General features: G+C 32.7%; 1 protein-coding gene across 1 annotated transcript in view; it reads left to right on the top strand.

Moving 5' to 3' along the window:
* Cubn (Cubilin) overlaps positions 1-19,345 on the top strand; it is a 33,098-nt gene that overhangs the window by 5,544 nt on the left and 8,209 nt on the right. The window contains exons 4-43 of the mRNA XM_018539855.1: positions 941-997; positions 1,086-1,226; positions 1,289-1,392; positions 1,700-1,850; positions 1,978-2,220; positions 2,529-2,844; positions 3,319-3,641; positions 4,044-4,394; positions 4,553-4,706; positions 5,078-5,268; positions 5,342-5,858; positions 6,021-6,246; positions 7,394-7,711; positions 7,785-7,945; positions 8,024-8,359; positions 8,549-9,042; positions 9,166-9,558; positions 10,082-10,355; positions 10,466-10,741; positions 10,816-11,327; positions 11,581-11,782; positions 12,025-12,396; positions 12,478-12,671; positions 13,065-13,216; positions 13,302-13,490; positions 13,589-13,770; positions 13,931-14,149; positions 14,241-14,387; positions 14,535-14,610; positions 14,750-14,861; positions 14,946-15,108; positions 15,263-15,499; positions 15,659-15,732; positions 15,870-16,099; positions 16,273-16,488; positions 16,567-16,702; positions 16,899-17,232; positions 18,160-18,348; positions 18,541-18,697; positions 18,771-18,948. Coding sequence (XP_018395357.1) covers positions 941-997; positions 1,086-1,226; positions 1,289-1,392; positions 1,700-1,850; positions 1,978-2,220; positions 2,529-2,844; positions 3,319-3,641; positions 4,044-4,394; positions 4,553-4,706; positions 5,078-5,268; positions 5,342-5,858; positions 6,021-6,246; positions 7,394-7,711; positions 7,785-7,945; positions 8,024-8,359; positions 8,549-9,042; positions 9,166-9,558; positions 10,082-10,355; positions 10,466-10,741; positions 10,816-11,327; positions 11,581-11,782; positions 12,025-12,396; positions 12,478-12,671; positions 13,065-13,216; positions 13,302-13,490; positions 13,589-13,770; positions 13,931-14,149; positions 14,241-14,387; positions 14,535-14,610; positions 14,750-14,861; positions 14,946-15,108; positions 15,263-15,499; positions 15,659-15,732; positions 15,870-16,099; positions 16,273-16,488; positions 16,567-16,702; positions 16,899-17,232; positions 18,160-18,348; positions 18,541-18,697; positions 18,771-18,948 — 9,297 coding nt within the window. The remainder of the gene's footprint in view (positions 1-940; positions 998-1,085; positions 1,227-1,288; positions 1,393-1,699; positions 1,851-1,977; positions 2,221-2,528; positions 2,845-3,318; positions 3,642-4,043; positions 4,395-4,552; positions 4,707-5,077; positions 5,269-5,341; positions 5,859-6,020; positions 6,247-7,393; positions 7,712-7,784; positions 7,946-8,023; positions 8,360-8,548; positions 9,043-9,165; positions 9,559-10,081; positions 10,356-10,465; positions 10,742-10,815; positions 11,328-11,580; positions 11,783-12,024; positions 12,397-12,477; positions 12,672-13,064; positions 13,217-13,301; positions 13,491-13,588; positions 13,771-13,930; positions 14,150-14,240; positions 14,388-14,534; positions 14,611-14,749; positions 14,862-14,945; positions 15,109-15,262; positions 15,500-15,658; positions 15,733-15,869; positions 16,100-16,272; positions 16,489-16,566; positions 16,703-16,898; positions 17,233-18,159; positions 18,349-18,540; positions 18,698-18,770; positions 18,949-19,345) is intronic.

Here is a 19,345-nt window from a genome sequence, read left to right as displayed (position 1 = left end):
TTTAACGAAGGACGAGTGACAGCTAAAACCTGTTGAGGGTTACTCAGGGTCATGACTTTGACAACATATGTCAAGGTCAAAGTCATTGGAGGGAGGTCCCCTGATTGAGACATTTACTCGTACTATTTTAAAACTATAATTGTTAATAACTTTTTAACGAAGGGCGAGCGACGGCTAGTTGTTAAGGCAAAGTTACTCAGAATCATGACTTTGATAACATATGTTAAGGTCAAAGTCATTGGAGGGGGGTCCCCTCATCGACACATTTACCAAAAAAAAATGCAAAAGTACATTTTTAGATTGATTCTAAAAAAGTAACGGAAAAGTAACGAAAAGTTATTTTTCGTGTAACGGTAACTGTAACGAGTTACTTTTAAAAAACGATAACTGTAACGGTAACTCGTTACATTTTTTACTCGGTAACGAGTAACTGTAACTAGTTACTTTTAAAAAGTAACTTTCCATTCCCTGTATATAACGATATAATTTCTTAACGAATCAAAATCCGGGTGCATGTGAAGTGTTCACGTCTGAAGCACATAAGAAACAAAAGAATACTGGTAAAACTGCCTACAAGCAGATCAAGGGAACTGCTTAATGTCCTAGCGGCATCTGACCACGTTCTACTCTATCACATATTTACTATTGTTCCGTTAGGAATTTCAACATAATATTATAGGGACATATTTTTAAGACTCCAAGCATTACAAAAATGCAATAAAAGAAATTCGATTTTTTAAACTCGTCACCGTGGTGTTCCCCCTTCATAAGTTTTATAATGTTAAGTTATTATTCATTTCTTATTTCTTTATAATTTTTTTAATTTAGCGTTTTAAATACAGATAAAAAATTATATTAATCGTGTTGTATTAAAATAAAAAATATAAATTAAATATAGAATTAAATGTATCAAGTTGTTTATTAAATAATATTTTTTTAGAATTTTAATCCATTGACTGTAGCCACAAGCAGAAGCATTCGTCGTATCAACTCTCGAGTACGTAATACGTGAATCTATTTATAGTGAATGATATATACGAATAATGACCTGTACAATACAATTAAAAATAAGTAAAATTTTTAAGCTTAAAGCATTAGAAGACTCACTAAGAGCTATGCAAACACTACTTCGAGAGAACGAATGTCAAAGTAACCCATGTCAAAATGGTGGTACTTGTGAAGATCTCTATGATGCCTATCAATGTCATTGTCCATCAAACTGGGAGGTATGTAAGCGTAGTACTTTGACAAAAATAATATTTTCTGAGAATAATTACAATTATTTCAGGGCCCAAATTGTATGACGGACGTCAACGAGTGCGCAAGATTTCTTGGTACGGATCTCGGATGTCAAAACGGAGCAACTTGTCGAAATTTACCTGGGTCTTATCGGTATATGCAATATTACGTTTCATTACCTTTTCTATTAAGGAAATAGCAAAACGTAATACTTTCGTTTAATTACTGACATTTTACGAATCGATCAAATTTTTAGTTTTCTTTTTTTAATTTAAAAAGGTATGTTTTTAAAATATAATTTTAATAATATTTTAAATTTTCCAGTCTAAAGTTCTTACAAACATCTATTCTTTGAAATAATTCTAATGAACTTCGCAAGTGGCCTTTATGTTGAGATTTCTCGGATACCTACATTGTGTGGAATATGTCTGTATATGTATAATATTGGTTTGGATATTAGATGCGACTGCTTGCCGGGATGGTTTGGCCTTCATTGTACACAGAAGACATCGATTTGTAATACAGAAAATTCTGAAGCGCTTTGCGGCGAGCACGGTGTATGCGTTGCCAAAAGCAGTTCTTCACTTGGATATACATGCATTTGTGATCAAGTATGTTCTATTTTTTTTTTCTTAAACTCTAATCGTAAATTATTCAGCTAAGTAAGTCTTACGCACAACCTGCTTTTGTAACTTATTCATAGCAAATGCGCTGAATCCTTTTCTTTATCGTTTTTAGGGATGGGAAAGCGACGGTACAAACCCAGCTTGCATCAAGGATGTAGACGAATGTGCAGCGGCCCATCCACCTTGCTCCGTAAATCCACCGGTACCATGTCGTAATACTCGCGGTTCATTCACTTGCGGTGCTTGTCCGCATGGCTATAGCGGCAATGGCTATTATTGCACCGACATTGACGAGTGTCTTATTAACAATGGCGGCTGCAGTACCTTACCTTACGTGCAATGCATAAATACAATGGTAATATATTATATTACATAATGCATAACATGAAGAGAAGTTATGTTCGTATCAGATTAGAGATTGAGATTGAGATTGAATTTGACCGATCGAAGCAAAGTTCATTAAACTTAATGTTCATTTTCTTTCTTGAGATTAATTAGTTTTAATCTCAGTCTCAATCTAATACAAGTATTTTTACATCATAAAAAATACATTTTTAGTTAAAAATAAATATATGAAGATAAATAAGTGATATAATGAATAGAGCAACGCGTTACAATTTGCTGCAACGGTGTCTTATTTCGTTGCAACGATTTTAATTACAGGGTTCTAGAACATGTGGAGCCTGTCCTCCAGGATATCGTGGCGACGGTGTGAGTTGCATTTTTGTCGGTGGTTGCGCCATCAACAATGGTGGATGTCATCCATTAGCTACCTGTATCGAGAATCCATCGCTTACAAGTTCTTATGTGCTGTGCCGTTGCCCACCGGATTACGTCGGTAATGGAATGGGACCAAACGGTTGCCAATTAGCTGATGTATCACTTAATACAGCGTGTTCTAGCAACCCCTGCGTTCATGGTACATGCGTGCCAAACGGTGCAAATGGCTTCACTTGCAGATGTAACTCAGGATACTCTGGTATGTGTATTAGGAATGAAAATGAGAGACTTGGCGGGAAATGGATTCATGAGCCATCTCGTGTAAATTGTAACACTATACTTCTCACATATGCGCGTGACAAATAATAAAATATATAATAAATTCGTGCTTGATTGCACAACAATCGTGATATTATGAATTTTAAGTTAAAACTGAAGTTTAAATATAAAAGTGTTTGTTTCGGAATTTGTAATTTATTCTTAATATTGAAAACAATAAGAGTTACACGTATCGAAAGAAAAAATGCTGCAACTACCATGATTATAATTTATATTTATTTTCGGTGCTAATTACTTTTTGGTACCAATACTTTTTGGTACAAATACAAATGCAATTAGTATTATTAACATTATGATAGTAATAATTGTAAAAATGGAGCACCAAATCCTAAACGCTTTTCTTTCAGTGTATGCGATACTTATCTATATCACTGGGTTTCTTATGAATTTTTAGGATCTACATGTAATACACCGATCGATCCGTGTTTACCAAATCCTTGTCGAAATAGTGGAATTTGTACCGTTTTAAATGGGCAAGCAACGTGTCAGTGTACAACTAGCTTTACAGGAATCAGATGTGAAACGCCACGGCAAGCGTGTGGCGGTGTATTACGGAATCCCATGGGAACACTTCAGTTTCCCATAGGCGGTAGCACTTACCAGCATGGACTGAGTTGTGCTTGGGTGTTAATAACGGAACCCTCGAAGGTTCTAAACGTCACCTTTACGTCTTTTAATCTTGAGCAGTCAACAGATTGCAAATTTGACTTTCTACAGGTGCGATTTGCATATTAAAAAAAAGCGATTAAAAAATTATTTTTTCACTAAAGTTTGTAAGAACTATAAATTTTGTAAATTTTTTTAAAACTATTTTTATATATAGTACAACATTTGGATTTTATTTTTTCACTAAAGTTTGTAAGAACTATAAGTTTTGTAAATTCTTTTAAAATTATTTTGCGTATATAATACAACACTTTAATTTTCATAGCTTCTTGTCTAAAAAATTTATGCATTTTTTAAATTCATATTAAGGAGCGTTGTAATATATTTTCTAATACTATCTCTAATACTGTTCAAATTTCTATATTCTTGAATTTTAAAATATAAGGATGAAAATAAGGAGAATAATAAAAATAAGAAAATCATTCTCTTTATAACAAACGTATACACTTTTAGATTCACGATGGTAGAAATGCTGGTAGTCATATGATCAATAGATTTTGTGGTCAGACATTGCCTAATGAAAACGGGACAATCATCTCGTCCCACAATACCCTTTATTTATGGTTCCATTCGGACAACAGTATATCTCACGACGGATTTACTTTCCGTTGGAAGAGCATCGAGCCTATTTGTGGAGGTGTTTTAGAAAATAATTACGGCACAATTACGTCTCCAGGTTCACCTGGGAGATACCCTCCAAACAGAGATTGTTTCTGGACAATTATTGTCGCTGCTTCAAAAAGAATTCAATTTCATTTTGGTCAGCTGATGCTCGAGCAAAATTGTGACAACGACTTTGTGGAAGTAAATATTTTATGAGTTAATTATGACCTATATAAATATTTTATATATGCAATATATTTTGTATATATTACTAAATCTGTTGAATTATAAAATAATTAATTATCTATGCTTCAGTATTTATTATCAATTTTGATTCTATATCTACATTATATACATAGATTACTGGTGCAGAAGAAGAACGTTTAGGACTTTTTTGCAATCACACTCGTCCACCGCCTTTGATTACACCGAGTTCTGAAGCAATTGTTCATTTCCATTCTGACGGTTCTAATCAAGATGCTGGATTTCAAATTCATTATTCGATAATTGAAGGTATATTACTGAAACACTTGGTTTATACGATTTATAAGTATAATATAGCAACTAATTACACTATTTATTTAAAACAATTGGTTTAGAAGTTTTATAATATTTTATATAAATTGTTATATTAAACTATAATAAAAGGAAGATAGGTCAATAAAGAGCATATAATTACATATTAGATTAAATTATTACGAGGTGTGGCATTCTTCAAGTCCAAATGAGATATGATGAATTATATACTATTTCTTTGTATAATTATATGCCCTTTATTGATCTATCTTTCTATTTTTCTTTTATTATTGCTTAGCAAATTAGAGCTACATATTCGAAATTTATATTATATTAAATATATGATTCAAATAATTTGCAATATTTAGGTACTCCTGGTTGTGGTGGAATTTATACCAGTGCCACTGGACTAATCAATTCACCAGGTCACTCATCGTCATATCAGCCAAATATGGAATGTGAATGGAAGATACAGTTGCCAGCAGGTGAACGAATCCGAGCATCATGGCTGAGATTTGATCTCGAAACTTCCACCAGTTGTCAGTTTGACTTTGTCGAGGTGATTTTCCAACCTTTTATTATTCTAATGTTTCACAGAAAGAAAGGAAATTTTAATCTTTGTACTTTTTTAGGTTTACGATGGACCTAACACACTTTCTCAGTTACTCGGTAGATACTGCGGCGCGGACTTGCCGCCAGCAATCAAGTCAAATTCAAACAGTTTAGTTATAGTGTTCAAATCCGATTGGTCTTACGAAGGGGAAGGTTTCACACTTTCGTACGAAACTTTATGCGGCGGCGAATTCCATGCAGACACCGGAATTATCAAATCGCCGTTTTATCCGAACCCTTATCATCACTCAAGAACATGTATTTACGAAATTATACAACCGTCTGACAAAGGAATCGTGTTAACTATAGAAGATATGGACATCGAAGGCAGAGATCAGAACTGTTTTTATGATTACGTTGAAATTTTTGATGGTGATAATGAAAACGCAACGAAACTCGCCACATTATGCGGCGATGAGGAAAACATGCCCGATACTCCTTACTATTCCACGCACAATTTCATGTACATAAAGTTTACCACCGACAGCAACATTAATGGTCGAGGTTTCAAAGTAAACTACACAACCATTAATCGTAGTAAGTAAGATTTCTTCGCTGCGGTAAATTATAAATATAAGGTTTAATATACTTTTGAACATAATTAATTCATTCTTATATGTATAGAGCGATTAAATTTTTGCGCAAAAATAGAGATTTAAAAATAATAAAGTAAGCATTAATACCATTATTCGTATTAAGGATGTGGCGGATTGCTGAAAGAGCCAAATGGTGTCATTCAGTCCCCACATGAAAACGGAAGTTATTTCGATAACGAGGAGTGTATCTGGACTATTCAAGCACCACCAGGATACGTAATACAACTCAACTGGATGTCATTTAATTTAGAATATCATAATGATTGTGTCAATGATTATGTCAAGCTTTACGAAAACTACACCTCGCGTGACGAAAATATAATAGCCACGTATGATTATATTACTAATTTCTTTTATTTTAACTATTTGTTATAAAAATGTTATTATTAGTGTTGCAATCATTTCAATTACCAAAAAACTCTTAATTTATACTATGTAATATTAATATCTATTAATTATATATATATATATCAGGGAATGGAAGTAACTCGTTACTTGTAACGAAGTTACAGTTACAAGTTACTTTTTTGGTAACTTTACTGGTAACTGCGTTACTTTCTTTTTTTGGTAACTGTAACGGTAACGAGTTACATTTTTTGGGTAACGGTAACGAAATTTACAGTTACTTTTGTCGTTACTTTGCACACGATTGAATACGGTTCGATTGGATACATGCTATTTATAGCGCTTATCAATAAGACTTGAAAGCCCTTAGACATTCGGCCGTTATGATTCAGTAATTATTTTACACTTCTATCTTCTATGTAATACATAGGACATACAAATATTTCAATTTGCTGCATATTTTACAGGTTTTAGAATTACAAAATTGTGTTTAAAAAAAATTAAAAAATAAATTAAATAATAGTAAAATGAGTAGGGCTATGAACCCAAAAGCGAAACAGTTTAAAAGACGATGACAATAAGTGTCGAAACGTCGTTTGTTTTTATCTTGTTTTATCTATGTATTGTTCTAATATATATTTATACATTTAATTACATTGTCATCGTCGTTCTTATCGGAAATAAACTGTTTCATTTTTGGCTCGTAACCCTTCTCATTTTACTTTTATTTAATTTATTATTTGAGCCATTCTACATTGTTTTTTTTTTTTTTAAAAAAAACTATATATTTGTCAGTATTACATATAAAAAAAAAAAGCAAAAGTACATTTTTAAATTGATTTTAAAAAAGTAACGGAAAAGTAACGAAAAGTTATTTTTCAAGTAACGGTAACTGTAACGAGTTACTTTTAAAAAGCGATAACTGTAACTGTAACTAGTTACATTTTTTACTCGGTAACGAGTAACTGTAACTAGTTATTTTTAAAAAGTAACTTTCCATTCCCTGTATATATATATATATATATATATATAAACACGTTATAATGCGTAGTAGAATATTATCTTCACACGTATAACTTAACATAACTTTTTTTTAAACAGCTTTTTTAATATATTATAAATATGTTTTAGATACTGTGGTAGCACTAAACCACCAGAATTAACAACACAGGATCGTATACTTACCATACTTTTCCACACTGATTTAAGTATTACACTTGAAGGATTTGTTGCTACATATATTTTCATGGATATGTCGAAGGTCTGCGGTGGTCATTATTCAAAGTCAAATGGCATTATTAGATCACCAAATTATCCCGATCATTATCCAAATAAGAGGGATTGCGTTTGGATTATTGAAGCACAAAATCGACATAGAATCATTCTTACAATCAATCATTTTGAATTAGAAAGACATGCATCTTGCTTATTTGATTATTTAGAAATTAGGTATAAAGATCCTTAAATAAATTTAATCTTATTATTTTTTTTAAATCATCATTTTATGTTTCTCATATTTTAGGAATGGTGGATATGACTCTGCGCCTTTAATCGGCAAATTCTGTGGCACAGACATACCTACTGAAATACCAAGTCAAACGAATCAAATATATATTAGATTTGTTTCTGATTTCTCAAGATCAATGCAAGGTTTTGAAATTCAATGGGATAGCAGCACTCAAGGTAGAAAAAAACATACAGGAAATCCTAATCACGTTTTCTATTTTTTCTTAATTTTTATATTTACGTATTTAACTTCAGGATGTGGTAACTCATTGACTGCAGTGACTGGAGATATTATATCTCCAAATTATCCTGAACCTTATGCAGCGAACGCGGATTGCTATTGGAAGATCGCTGTGGCAGCAGGTAGTTTAGTGAGGATTGTAATAGTGGACCTCGATCTTGAACAGCACGAGAAATGCCGATATGACTTTATCGAAATATATGAAGGCATTAGTCATCTCACAAATGGAAGACGTTATTGCGACATCACGTATCCGAAGCTTATTCAATCCAAATCCAATCAAATAACCATTCGGTTCCGTAGCGACTACAGCAATGCCGGTCGCGGTTTCCATCTAAAATACGAAACGCGTACGTATTATTTTAATTCAGATTTATATAATATTATTCTATTTTCTTTCAAATTTGAAATATTTTAGCCATACTTTGCAAGAATTTTTAAATTAATGTTTATTTTTTAATTTTAATTACTTATTCTGTGAGTGTATATGGATATATATAAAATTATTTTATTGTTAAATTGTTATTTTTGTGATGCAGAGTGCATAAACAAATTACGTGGTTACTCTGGTGTGATAGAATCACCGAATTTCCCCAATAAATATGAGCATTCGACAAACTGCAGTTGGATTATTGAGGCTCCAATTGGTAACATGATTAATTTGACTTTCTCGCACTTTGATCTCGAAGGAAGGATGGAACAATCGCAGTGCATATATGACTATCTCCAAATCATGGAAGGCGATGATGACACTCCCAACAACATGCTGGGTCTATTTTGTGGGAATATCGATCTTCCAATGAAAATTAATTCAATACAACATCAAGTGTTTATAACATTTGTTACGGACTCCTTTATGGCTTACAATGGTTTCCGGCTTGAATGGACGGTGCATGGTTGCGGAGGGCATTTGATTAAACCGTATGATAGTTTTACGTCGCCTGGATATCCTGTAGCTTATCCGATGAATGTTGACTGCGAATGGTTAATCGAAGTGGATTACATGCACAGCATCGAGCTTACATTTTATGAAGTAAGTATAATTTAAAAAAGTATTTTCAAAAATTATATTTGCTAAGGTTATACGGAAATTAATAGTGAAAGGGTGCTATAATGTGTATACTGTAATGTAAAAATGGAAATTTTTGTCTTTCAGATTAATACTGAGAAACGCAAAGGCTGTTTCTTTGACAAAGTCCAAATCTATGAGGGTCAAGATGTAGATGCGCCAAAACTAACCGAGCTTTGTTATTCGGAGACGCCAGTAATATATACTAGTCACGGAAATAAAATGTTTGTCAAGTTTCACTCGGACTCATCATACGCTAGTCGAGGATTTAATGCTAGTTATAAGACTGTTCCTATTGAATGTGGTGGTAAATTTACAGCAACCTCAGGCATCATTCATTCGGCCAATTATCCGCAGAATTATCCGCATGTTGTAAATTGCGAATGGCTATTAGAAGTCGACAACAACCATCTAGTGAATCTCACGTTTTTGGACTTTGATGTTGAGAACAGTAGAAATTGCAGTGATGATTTCGTTAAGGTATGCTATTACAAGGTGTTCAGAAAGTGCCGGGACACGTGAATATCATAGAAAGTATAAGTATTACAGAAAAGTGTTTCAGACAAAAGTTGTAAAGTTCAAAAAGATCTATTTACTGATCACATTCGTTTGATTTTGGGTGGCATCGCCAAGGTCAGGTCACATCAATTTTTTTAAATAGAACTCTATTTTTCATTGCATATTCTTGTAGCACACCTCGACAACTTTCCAAAACACTATAATAAAATATTTTTTCATGAAGTACTTTCCGAATTATAATGCTTGAAAGTTGTAGTATCGCTGGTTTTTAGCATTATCTTAGGTGTTACCTATAATTCACACAAACAATTAGTGTTGGCTCACATTGGCATTAATTTATATTTATTTCGATTTAATCTTTTGAGCCTATATTATATTGTTGAATTTTTAAATTAAATTACTCTGGTAAAAATACAATTTTAAGTAATTTTTTAATTAATTCTAATAATATATGTTAAAAGAGTCTCATTTTGTATTTTCGTAGATTTTTGATGGTTCAACGAAAGATGATCCATTATTGGGAACTCATTGCGGCAATCAGTTACCACCGGTCTACGTTTCGAGTAGTAATCAAATGTTAGTAGTTATGCAGAGCGATAGCATTATTTCAGCCAAAGGTTTCAAAGCTCAATATAGAAGAGCCTGCGGTGCTCGTATAATTGTGAAGGATCATGGTTTTCTCACACCCTCGACGGGTAATAGCGATATACATGATGAGAACACTAATTGTACATGGACATTGATAGCTGAAAATCCAGGTATAATTCAACTTTGTTTTAATTCACATTTCGTCCATAGATATTTACATTTATTTGTTAATTTCTTTTTAACAATGGTTTATTTTTTTGTGTTCTATTCTTTATTGTAGGCGATCATGTAACTATTACTTTTACGCATATGGAGATTGATCCAACTGATATTATGACTCGATGGGACTCAGGACATCTCGCGTCGGGTCCTTGTTTTTGGCTCTCCCTTCAGGTGTTTGAGGGTGAGAGTACAGATGGACCATCTCTAGGAAAATGGTGCAAAAACGTCGCACCACCGCCGATTACGAGTACCGGAAGTTCACTCACACTGCATTTAACTGTTTTCTACGAGTTCATAGGTCACTTTGTCGCTATGTACTCCGTCCTGAACACAGGTACACTGGATTAAAATGTATAAAAAGTGTACATTTATGGTTAAGATATCTTTAATTCTATCTATACTTTTCAGCTTGCGGCGGAAACTACACATCCCAACAAGGAATAATTACCTCGCCTAGTTATCCAAATAGTTATCCTCTAAACGCAGAATGCGTTTGGGTTCTGAATACGTCTCCCGGTAATAGGATTACTCTCATGTTCTCCGAGTTTGATGTCGAGTCGAGCGAAAATTGCGATTTGGACTATGTCGAGGTAAGAGAAAACAGTGGAATAGGAAAGCTCATTAGCGTTTCTTGTGGCAAGGATGCCGCGGAAATTACGTCTTCCAGCAAATTGTGGATCAAGTTTAAAAGCGATGATTCAGGCACTGCTAAGGGTTTTAAGGCTGAATATAATATCATCGGAGGGAACGAATTGGAAGGACCTACAGGACGCATTACTTCGCCGTTGTATCCGCTACCGTATAGACAACCTGCTGCGTTCTCATGGCGCATTACTGTTGAAATGGATTGGCTTGTACGCCTCACATTCACAGATTTACATATAGAAAACATTGGCCAATTTTGTTTCTCTCATATTAATGTAAGTATCTGTATCGAGGATGTTATACAAATTGTAAAAAAGACATTTTGAGGATAAATATAGTATATTATAATATATTTAATATATATGACTACATTATGTATATATTTAACAATATATCAATAGTATATACTGTTATATGTATACTGTTTAAACGTTAAATTAATATTAAATATATATGCTTAATATCGGTCTTTGCAGTTAACAAAATATGCGCCATTTTAATTATTAACCAGTTTTCATTTTTAATCAGATATATGATGGATATGATAATGAAGCACCACTTCTATCTGAAATATGCGGCTACACTTTGCCAGAACCAATAGATTCATCCAGTAATGTAATTTATATCACGATGACGTCGGATTTTGTCAGACAAGGACATTGGTTTGATCTCACATGGCTTCAAACATTGAGAAATAGTTCCGAACAGGGAACTAACAAGGAGATTGGACGTGAGCTTAAACTTTTATATACTTAATATTTTGTTATTATAAAAAATATATTGAAATAATGCAATTTTTTCACGATTAACTCAATATTAATACAAAAATTAATTTAAACATTATTGTATTTCAAATTAAATCTGTAAATTATGCCAATGTTAAATATACATATATGTATGTACACACACACACACACACACACACATATTATGCACATACATCTAATTAAAATTTATTTTATTTGCCTGCAGTGTCGAAATGCAACAAGGAAATAGCTCTAATTGGTAACAACACTAGCACGTATTCCTTCAGTTCTCCTGGTTGGCCGATTGGTTATGCTGCCAATTTGCATTGCAATTGGGTCTTCACATCGCCACCTGGAACACATTTGGTATTGAGAATCATGACTATGGATTTGGAAGAAACTAGCAATTGCGAGGCGGATTCGGTTTCTGTTTATTCGGGAAATGCATTGACATCGACAATTGGTGCTCATTTGGAAAGTAAATTATGCTTGGCGAACTCCAGCGCGTCTTTGATCAATGGGAGCAATGTAATGACGGTGAAATTTGACACAGACGCATTCGACAATAAAACTGGCTTCAACGCATATGTATATCGAGGTTGTAGATATTCTATTGATCTATTAATAGAATTAAACTTTGATTACAAATATACGTAAACGTTCGCATTGATGTTTATAGATTGTGGAGGTCAATTAAATGGACCCAACGGCGTAATCGAATTTGACAATTCTTCTTTTCTTTCAAGAGCGATTCGCACATGGCAATTTACCTGTGAGTGGACTGTGACAGTGAAACCCGGCAGAACTATCAAAGTTCAGATTAACAAAATATCAATACAGCCTGATTATACATGCGGTGATAATTATTTGTTGGTTAGTACATTCTATTATTAGACTTTAGACCTTTAAATTCAACGCAATATAAGTAAAAGAAATAATTACAAAAAGGAAGAGAAAATTTGAAATTAAAAAAGATAATTAATATATATTATGCAGGATGTCATGTAAGTTTTTTTTCCATCGCTTTTATGTAGATAGAGCGAACTAAACTGTGTCGAAAGGTCTTTTACTACTTTGCAATTTTCGCAATGGTTAACAAGTTATAAATTTTTAGATATCTATAGGTGAATAAAGCACGTTCGCTTGGCTCACCGATCGCTTGGTGCGCGGTTCATGGGGAGTGGGAATGACCTACTAGCAAAGTCACTACGTGACACTCTGTATATATGTATATAAATTATCTTTTTTTTAAATAAATAATTTTAGTTAAAAAATGGAGAAGGAGTGCTCTCGCCTTTGTTAGGCGTCGGAAAGTACTGTGGTGAAGTGACGCCAGCAGAATTAGAAACCACCGGAAATCGTTTGTATGTTAAAGCTAGAGGTATTGGTCGTAATTTTGGCTTTAAGCTCACTTACAGGTGATTTTTGGATAATGCAATTTTTTTTAAATTGATATTTTTTTAACTTAATAAAACATTTCACAATTTACTTTCTATATTTTAGAGAAGTAAGCATGAGCTGTGGTGGCGAATTTATTTTAACAAACAAACAGAAGAAATGGGAGATAACATCGCCCAACTATCCAAATATCCCTCCAACTTATAGCGAATGTGTTTGGACAGCTATTGCGACAGCTGGTGAAAGGCTGACTATCCATTTCTTAGATAGATTTGATTTAAGTCGTTCTGATAAGTAAGATACGATCATTGCAATAAAATAAAACAAATTTAAGGAAAAAATATACTTTAATTTACTAAAATATTATTTCTACCATAACAATTTCTTTTCAGTTGCGAAAGAGAATACGTTGAAGTAAGGGACGGTGGAACTGATGGCTCTCAACTTATGGGAAGATTTTGTAAAGACGTAGCACCTAGTAGTATGAGTACTAATGGCAACATGATGTACGTCCATTTCTTTACGGATGTACCAGAACCTAAGAATGGTTTCAAAGCTGTAATTACTTTAGGAGGTAGGTAAAATAAATATTACTTTATTTTAATATTAAAACTCCTTATATAAATAATTGACATTTATTAAATAGATAAGAGTAGATATTTATGTTATATAATAATCATAATAATTTTATATTAAGAATAGAAACAATTAATAAAGTATACGTATTTGTATAGAGGTTTGTGGCGGAATATTGCGTGCTACCAAAGGCACTATTAAATCGCCGAATTATCCGCATTCATATCCTACAAACCTAAACTGCACATGGTTGATAGTAGCTCCGACGGATCATAACTTAAAATTAGAATTTCGCGATATGCAGCTTCCTGGCTTACGTTCATGCCCTTTGACTGATAATGTTAAAATTGGAGAAAAGCTTGTAGAAAATAATACAAGTAAGTAAAATGATTGGCAACGGTTGATTAGATTTAGATCTAAGCGTTTCCATTATACGACATAACTAAATATAAAAATATTATTCTACAGTTTCAATAATTGGTACTTATTGCGGTATTCAGAAACCAGATGTAATCGAAACATCGTCAAACGAAGTGTATGTGCACTTCCAGAGCAATAACATATCATTTGTTAATTATAAAGGCTTCAATCTAAACTTCACTGCCAGCGAAGAAAGTTAGTAAAGCAAAACTGTATATATTATTAAACTATATATTTAAGCATGTCTTATCGCTCATTATAAATTTTAATTTACACCTTGTTTATAAAATTTTAAATTATATACTAAGAAATATTTTAATTATTTATTATTTATTTGTATAGCATGCGGTGGTTTAATAACCGCACTAAGTGGAATAATTAAATCACCTGGATATCCTAATCCACGCACAAAACCAAGGTAATTTTTTTTAAACAAAACTTTTAAATAATTAATAGAATATTTTATTTATTAAATATTTATGTGTTTTACAAAAAAAAATATATTAGTAATATATTTAAAATTGGTGCGATAGTTGTACGAATTAATGACATCGTAGGTATTGCGATTGGCGAATTACATTACCGATGGGTTACCAAGTTGTGGCAAATATTATGGATATAGACGTTGGTAACGATCCTAGACCGTCACACGTGGGATATGCACTTACGGTAAGTAATGCACCATATCAATAAGATATAAACTATATTTATTCCACCAAAAAAATATACATAATAAAATTCTCCTTTTTGTAGTTTTATAACGATTTGCGCTTTAAATCGAGGATTAAGGTCTTAGGACAAGGGGGAACGAATATAGAGGAAATAAGAAGTTCCAGTAATACTATGATTATCAGCTATTGGTGCTCCCCCGGGCATCGAGGTTTCAAACTTCGGTATAGGGCTGAGGCTCCGGCTCGTAAGTTTTAAAAGCTACTATGGTCATTTATCTATATCTATCGTGTACTTTACACAATGTAATTTAAATACATTTTTAAATTATATTTAACTTGTATATGGCCATACATATACAAAACGTATAATAAAAAAATTTTAACAAATTTTTATCGTAGCTTGTGGTGGAAATCTGAGAGCAATTCAAGGCAATCTAACAGGTCCTACAAGTCCACCTTTTAATCAATCTCCATATGTTTGCAACTGGAAATTGGAACCACCCGAAAATATGATCAGTTCCGTTGGGGATAGTAGCTTGACATTGACAATAAAAGTCACCGGTATTTTGGGCAGACCTGAGCATTCTCAAATTATTAGAAGAAGCTGCATTTATCCTCAATATATTGAAGTTCAGGGTAAAATGAAAAACACTAACATAATTTATTATTCTTGCTCATTGAACAAATTATTATAAAAAAAATTATTAAAAATCATAGACAATACATAAAAGTCAATTAATATCGATATTATAAATAGTGGATAAACAAGATATTAATGTTCAATTTTGCGTATAGGTGTTGGAAGGATTTGTGGGAATATAACAGAACCAAGATATTTGAGAAGTCCAAAATTAATAAACGAATTGATGGTAATATGTTTTTAATATTTATTTTATCATTTATATATACATACAAATAAATAGTTTAAAGAATTTCTATGTAAATTAAAGTTATTTACATTCACTATATTAAATGTAAAAAATAATCTTATTATTTTAACTTTTAGATAATGAATGGTACTTTTGAAAAACGTATGGATTTCAATTTACAATATCAATGGCAACCTTGTGGTGGTGTTTTGCGAGAATCAGGACACACCATTAGATCACCAACAAATATTTCCTATCCAATAAATTGCGTTTGGCACGTAGATTTTTCTGAAGGAGAAACAATTAAACTTTCTTTCAAAAAACTTCAGCTTGAAAGTAACTGTAATAAGAATTATCTTATTATCAAGTAAGTTATTTTTGCTTAAACTGAAAATTTTAAAATCTACACAAAAATATTATTAAGAACCAAGCCTTTGACTGGTTTTTTTTTGGTTATTTTTCGGTTACTGAAGATATTTTGTATTATACATATGTCAAATAATCTTTGATTTAATCTACACATTTACGATTTATAAATAGGAACGGCGGAGAAACGACGGCACCGCAAATCGCAAAGTACTGCCTTCATACCACAAACGAACTTCAAAAATATAACATTAACAGTATATCGAATCAGCTATGGATAGAATATTTTGCATCTGAGGGTTCAGGCAGCTTCGAGTTTGATGTAATGGTTGCCAGTACAGGTTGCGGTGGAGCTTTACGTGGTCACAGTCGCGAAATCGCATCTCCGGAGTAATTAACGTTTTTTTAAGATATCGCGACAATATGATTTTAAAAAAAGATTATTTAATAATATTTCCACAATTTCAGATTTCCCAAACAATATCCAAACAACGGCGAATGTACGTGGGAAATAATAGGTGAAAATGGTTATCACATAGGTTTAACTTTCGTCGATCGGTTTAGTCTGGAAACTAGTTCTAATTGCGAAAAAGATTATGTGGAGGTTCGATTATTATTATTATACGTATGATAAACGTTAAATACCTATTTAAATTAATTCTCTTACAATTAGTCACTTTGCAATTTATTTCATTCGCTACAATAACATTTTCACAATGACATGAAAAATGTAAATATAGAGAATGTTGTAAATTAAAGAAATAATAATAATAATAATAATAATAATAATAACGCTACAGATATTTGATTGGATCGGAGAAGAAGGAAGTTATAACAACGGTGAATGGAAGACTCTCGGAAAAGTTTGCGGCAGAAATACACCTGCGCCCTTTAACTCGACATCGAATCACATGAAAGTGATTTTCCGTTCAAACGAGGCAGTACAATCAGACGGTTTTCATGCCGTCTGGAGCGAGAATTGTGGCGGTGTTTTTGAAGCAACCGAAAAAGTTAATATCATTCAATCGCCATTGTATCCAAATTTCTATCCGCCTAACATTTTCTGTAATTACACCATCGTTGCGCCAAATGATGACATTGTCGTCGAGTTTACTGATTTCCAGCTCGAACGCGGTAAGTTTTAATAGTCATCCTTATGTCTTCAGATTTTGTGAAATATTATAATATCCTTTTATAAATATAATATTATATCTCCATGAAAGCTTTAAAAGTATTAATATCCTCTATATATTGTATATACAGAGCGTACACAATAAACTTCCGTTATTTTTAAATGATAAGAAATAAAAATAAACACATATATATACTTATACTTTTTTATTGTAACAAACAACTAAAAAAGTTTTTCACAAAAAGTTGTCAAACTCTCACGTGTTACCAAACTCACACATGAGCGTCTTTAGTGGCACAAAGGATATCAAGTATTTTACTTCACGCCAGGTGCGCTGCAGTATGTCGTTATAGTCATTGTGCCAATAGTGGCCACAATTCGGTTGCATAAGACATTCACGTTTGACACTTTGGTGGAGAAAACTATGTCTTTGATATACCTTTAAAAGAAGGAATTTAAAGGGAGAATATCAGGGGAACAGTAGCCAGAGAATGGAACTCCTTCGTCTGATCCAAATATTAACTTGAGCGTGTATGAAACAAACAGAAAAATTGTTGTATCTATACATTACATAATTTTTAAGATAATATTAAAATGCCGGAGATTTTTTCATTGTGTACACTCTGCAAGCATAATATAATGTCAGATTTTTCCATGAAACTACGACAATATGGTATATTTGCGACATAAATAATAGTACATTACGATACAAGTGCGCAAAGTAGGTGATTCCCGCACGAGCCGAGTTTGACAAAAGAGCGAGTGTGGGTACACCTACGCAGCGCACGAGTATCGTATACTATTTTTCCTATTAAGTTGCGCAAAGTTCGAACTTTGCGCACGGTAATAGGAAAAATTTATTATCTCTAAAGCTTTAAATTAAAAAATATAATGAAAATTACAAAATTAACAAGAATTACTTTTAACAGCTCGTGGAGATTGTCGTTATGACAATGTTACTATCACATCGAACAATATGTATATGGTAGAGGAGGTAGAAAGTTATTGCGGTAACAGCAAACCACCACTTTTAAGATCCATTTCACGAATAGAGATTGTCTTCATGACGGACAAATATATGCAGCGGAACGGTTTCCAGTTTAAATATTTCCTCAATAGTAAGTATCTCTCTTATCTGATGTTTCTTATATGTTTATTAATGACAACTACGAAAATTAAAATATAAACAATCTAATTGTTCGAAACAGTAAAAATAATACATTAAAAATAACATTTGATATAATAAAAAAAACTGTAAGACATAATTAGAAAGAAATGAAGAAATATAATAAAACCGTTACAACTAACAGGATGTGGTGGTATTATCACAAAGCCCACCGAGCTTAAGCCTTTGATGCATGGAGAAGAATACTTTGGAGGTATGAATTGCACTTGGGTCATTAAAGCACCGCAAGACAAGAGTGTACTTGTGCGCTTCGAGAAGTTCATTCTAGAGTTCAGCACAAAGTAAGCTTTTCACAAATCTATGTCAGCAAATTTCTATTAAAAATTTTATTAATCTTTTATCATCAATTTGCAGTTGTTATTTTGATAACGTCGCTGTTTACGAAGGTGATTTTGTTAATCCAAACAAACGAACTGCTCTAATTTGCGGTAACTTGACTGGTAATTTACCAACATTTAAATCCGAATCTAATTCCATGGTCGTTAACTTTAATGCTGACAGTTCGAGACATTTCGAAGGTTTTACAGCCAAGGTATAAAATCTGTTGTAATAAATATAATTCCGGAATTATTTGATTTAATAACTGCATCTCTTTTATATAATTATCTGTGTGCTTTCTCTTTTGCAATCCTCTAATTCCTCTTTATTGACATATTTTCAATTAAATTAAAAATTGGTAAATGTGTCGATGAGGAGACCCCCCTCCAATGACTTTGACCTTGACATATGTTGTTAAGGTCATGACCCTGAGTAACCCTCAACAGGTTTTAGCTATCGCTCGTCCTTCGTTAAAAAGTTATTAACAATCATAGTTTTAACGTATGCTATACATGTATGATATGAAGTACTATTCTACACCTTTCCCTGTTCAGAAACGTTGAATTTTTCAAGCGAAGTAACTTTCACCCCCCCCCCCCCCCCCCCCCCGG

The sequence above is a fragment of the Cyphomyrmex costatus genome, unplaced genomic scaffold (assembly GCF_001594065.2).
Source record: "Cyphomyrmex costatus isolate MS0001 unplaced genomic scaffold, Ccosl1.0 scaffold104, whole genome shotgun sequence".
NCBI classification, from domain to species: Eukaryota; Metazoa; Arthropoda; class Insecta; order Hymenoptera; family Formicidae; genus Cyphomyrmex; species Cyphomyrmex costatus.
Note: the sequence above shows the minus strand (reverse complement) of the source record. Positions and strands in the feature narration are given on the sequence as shown.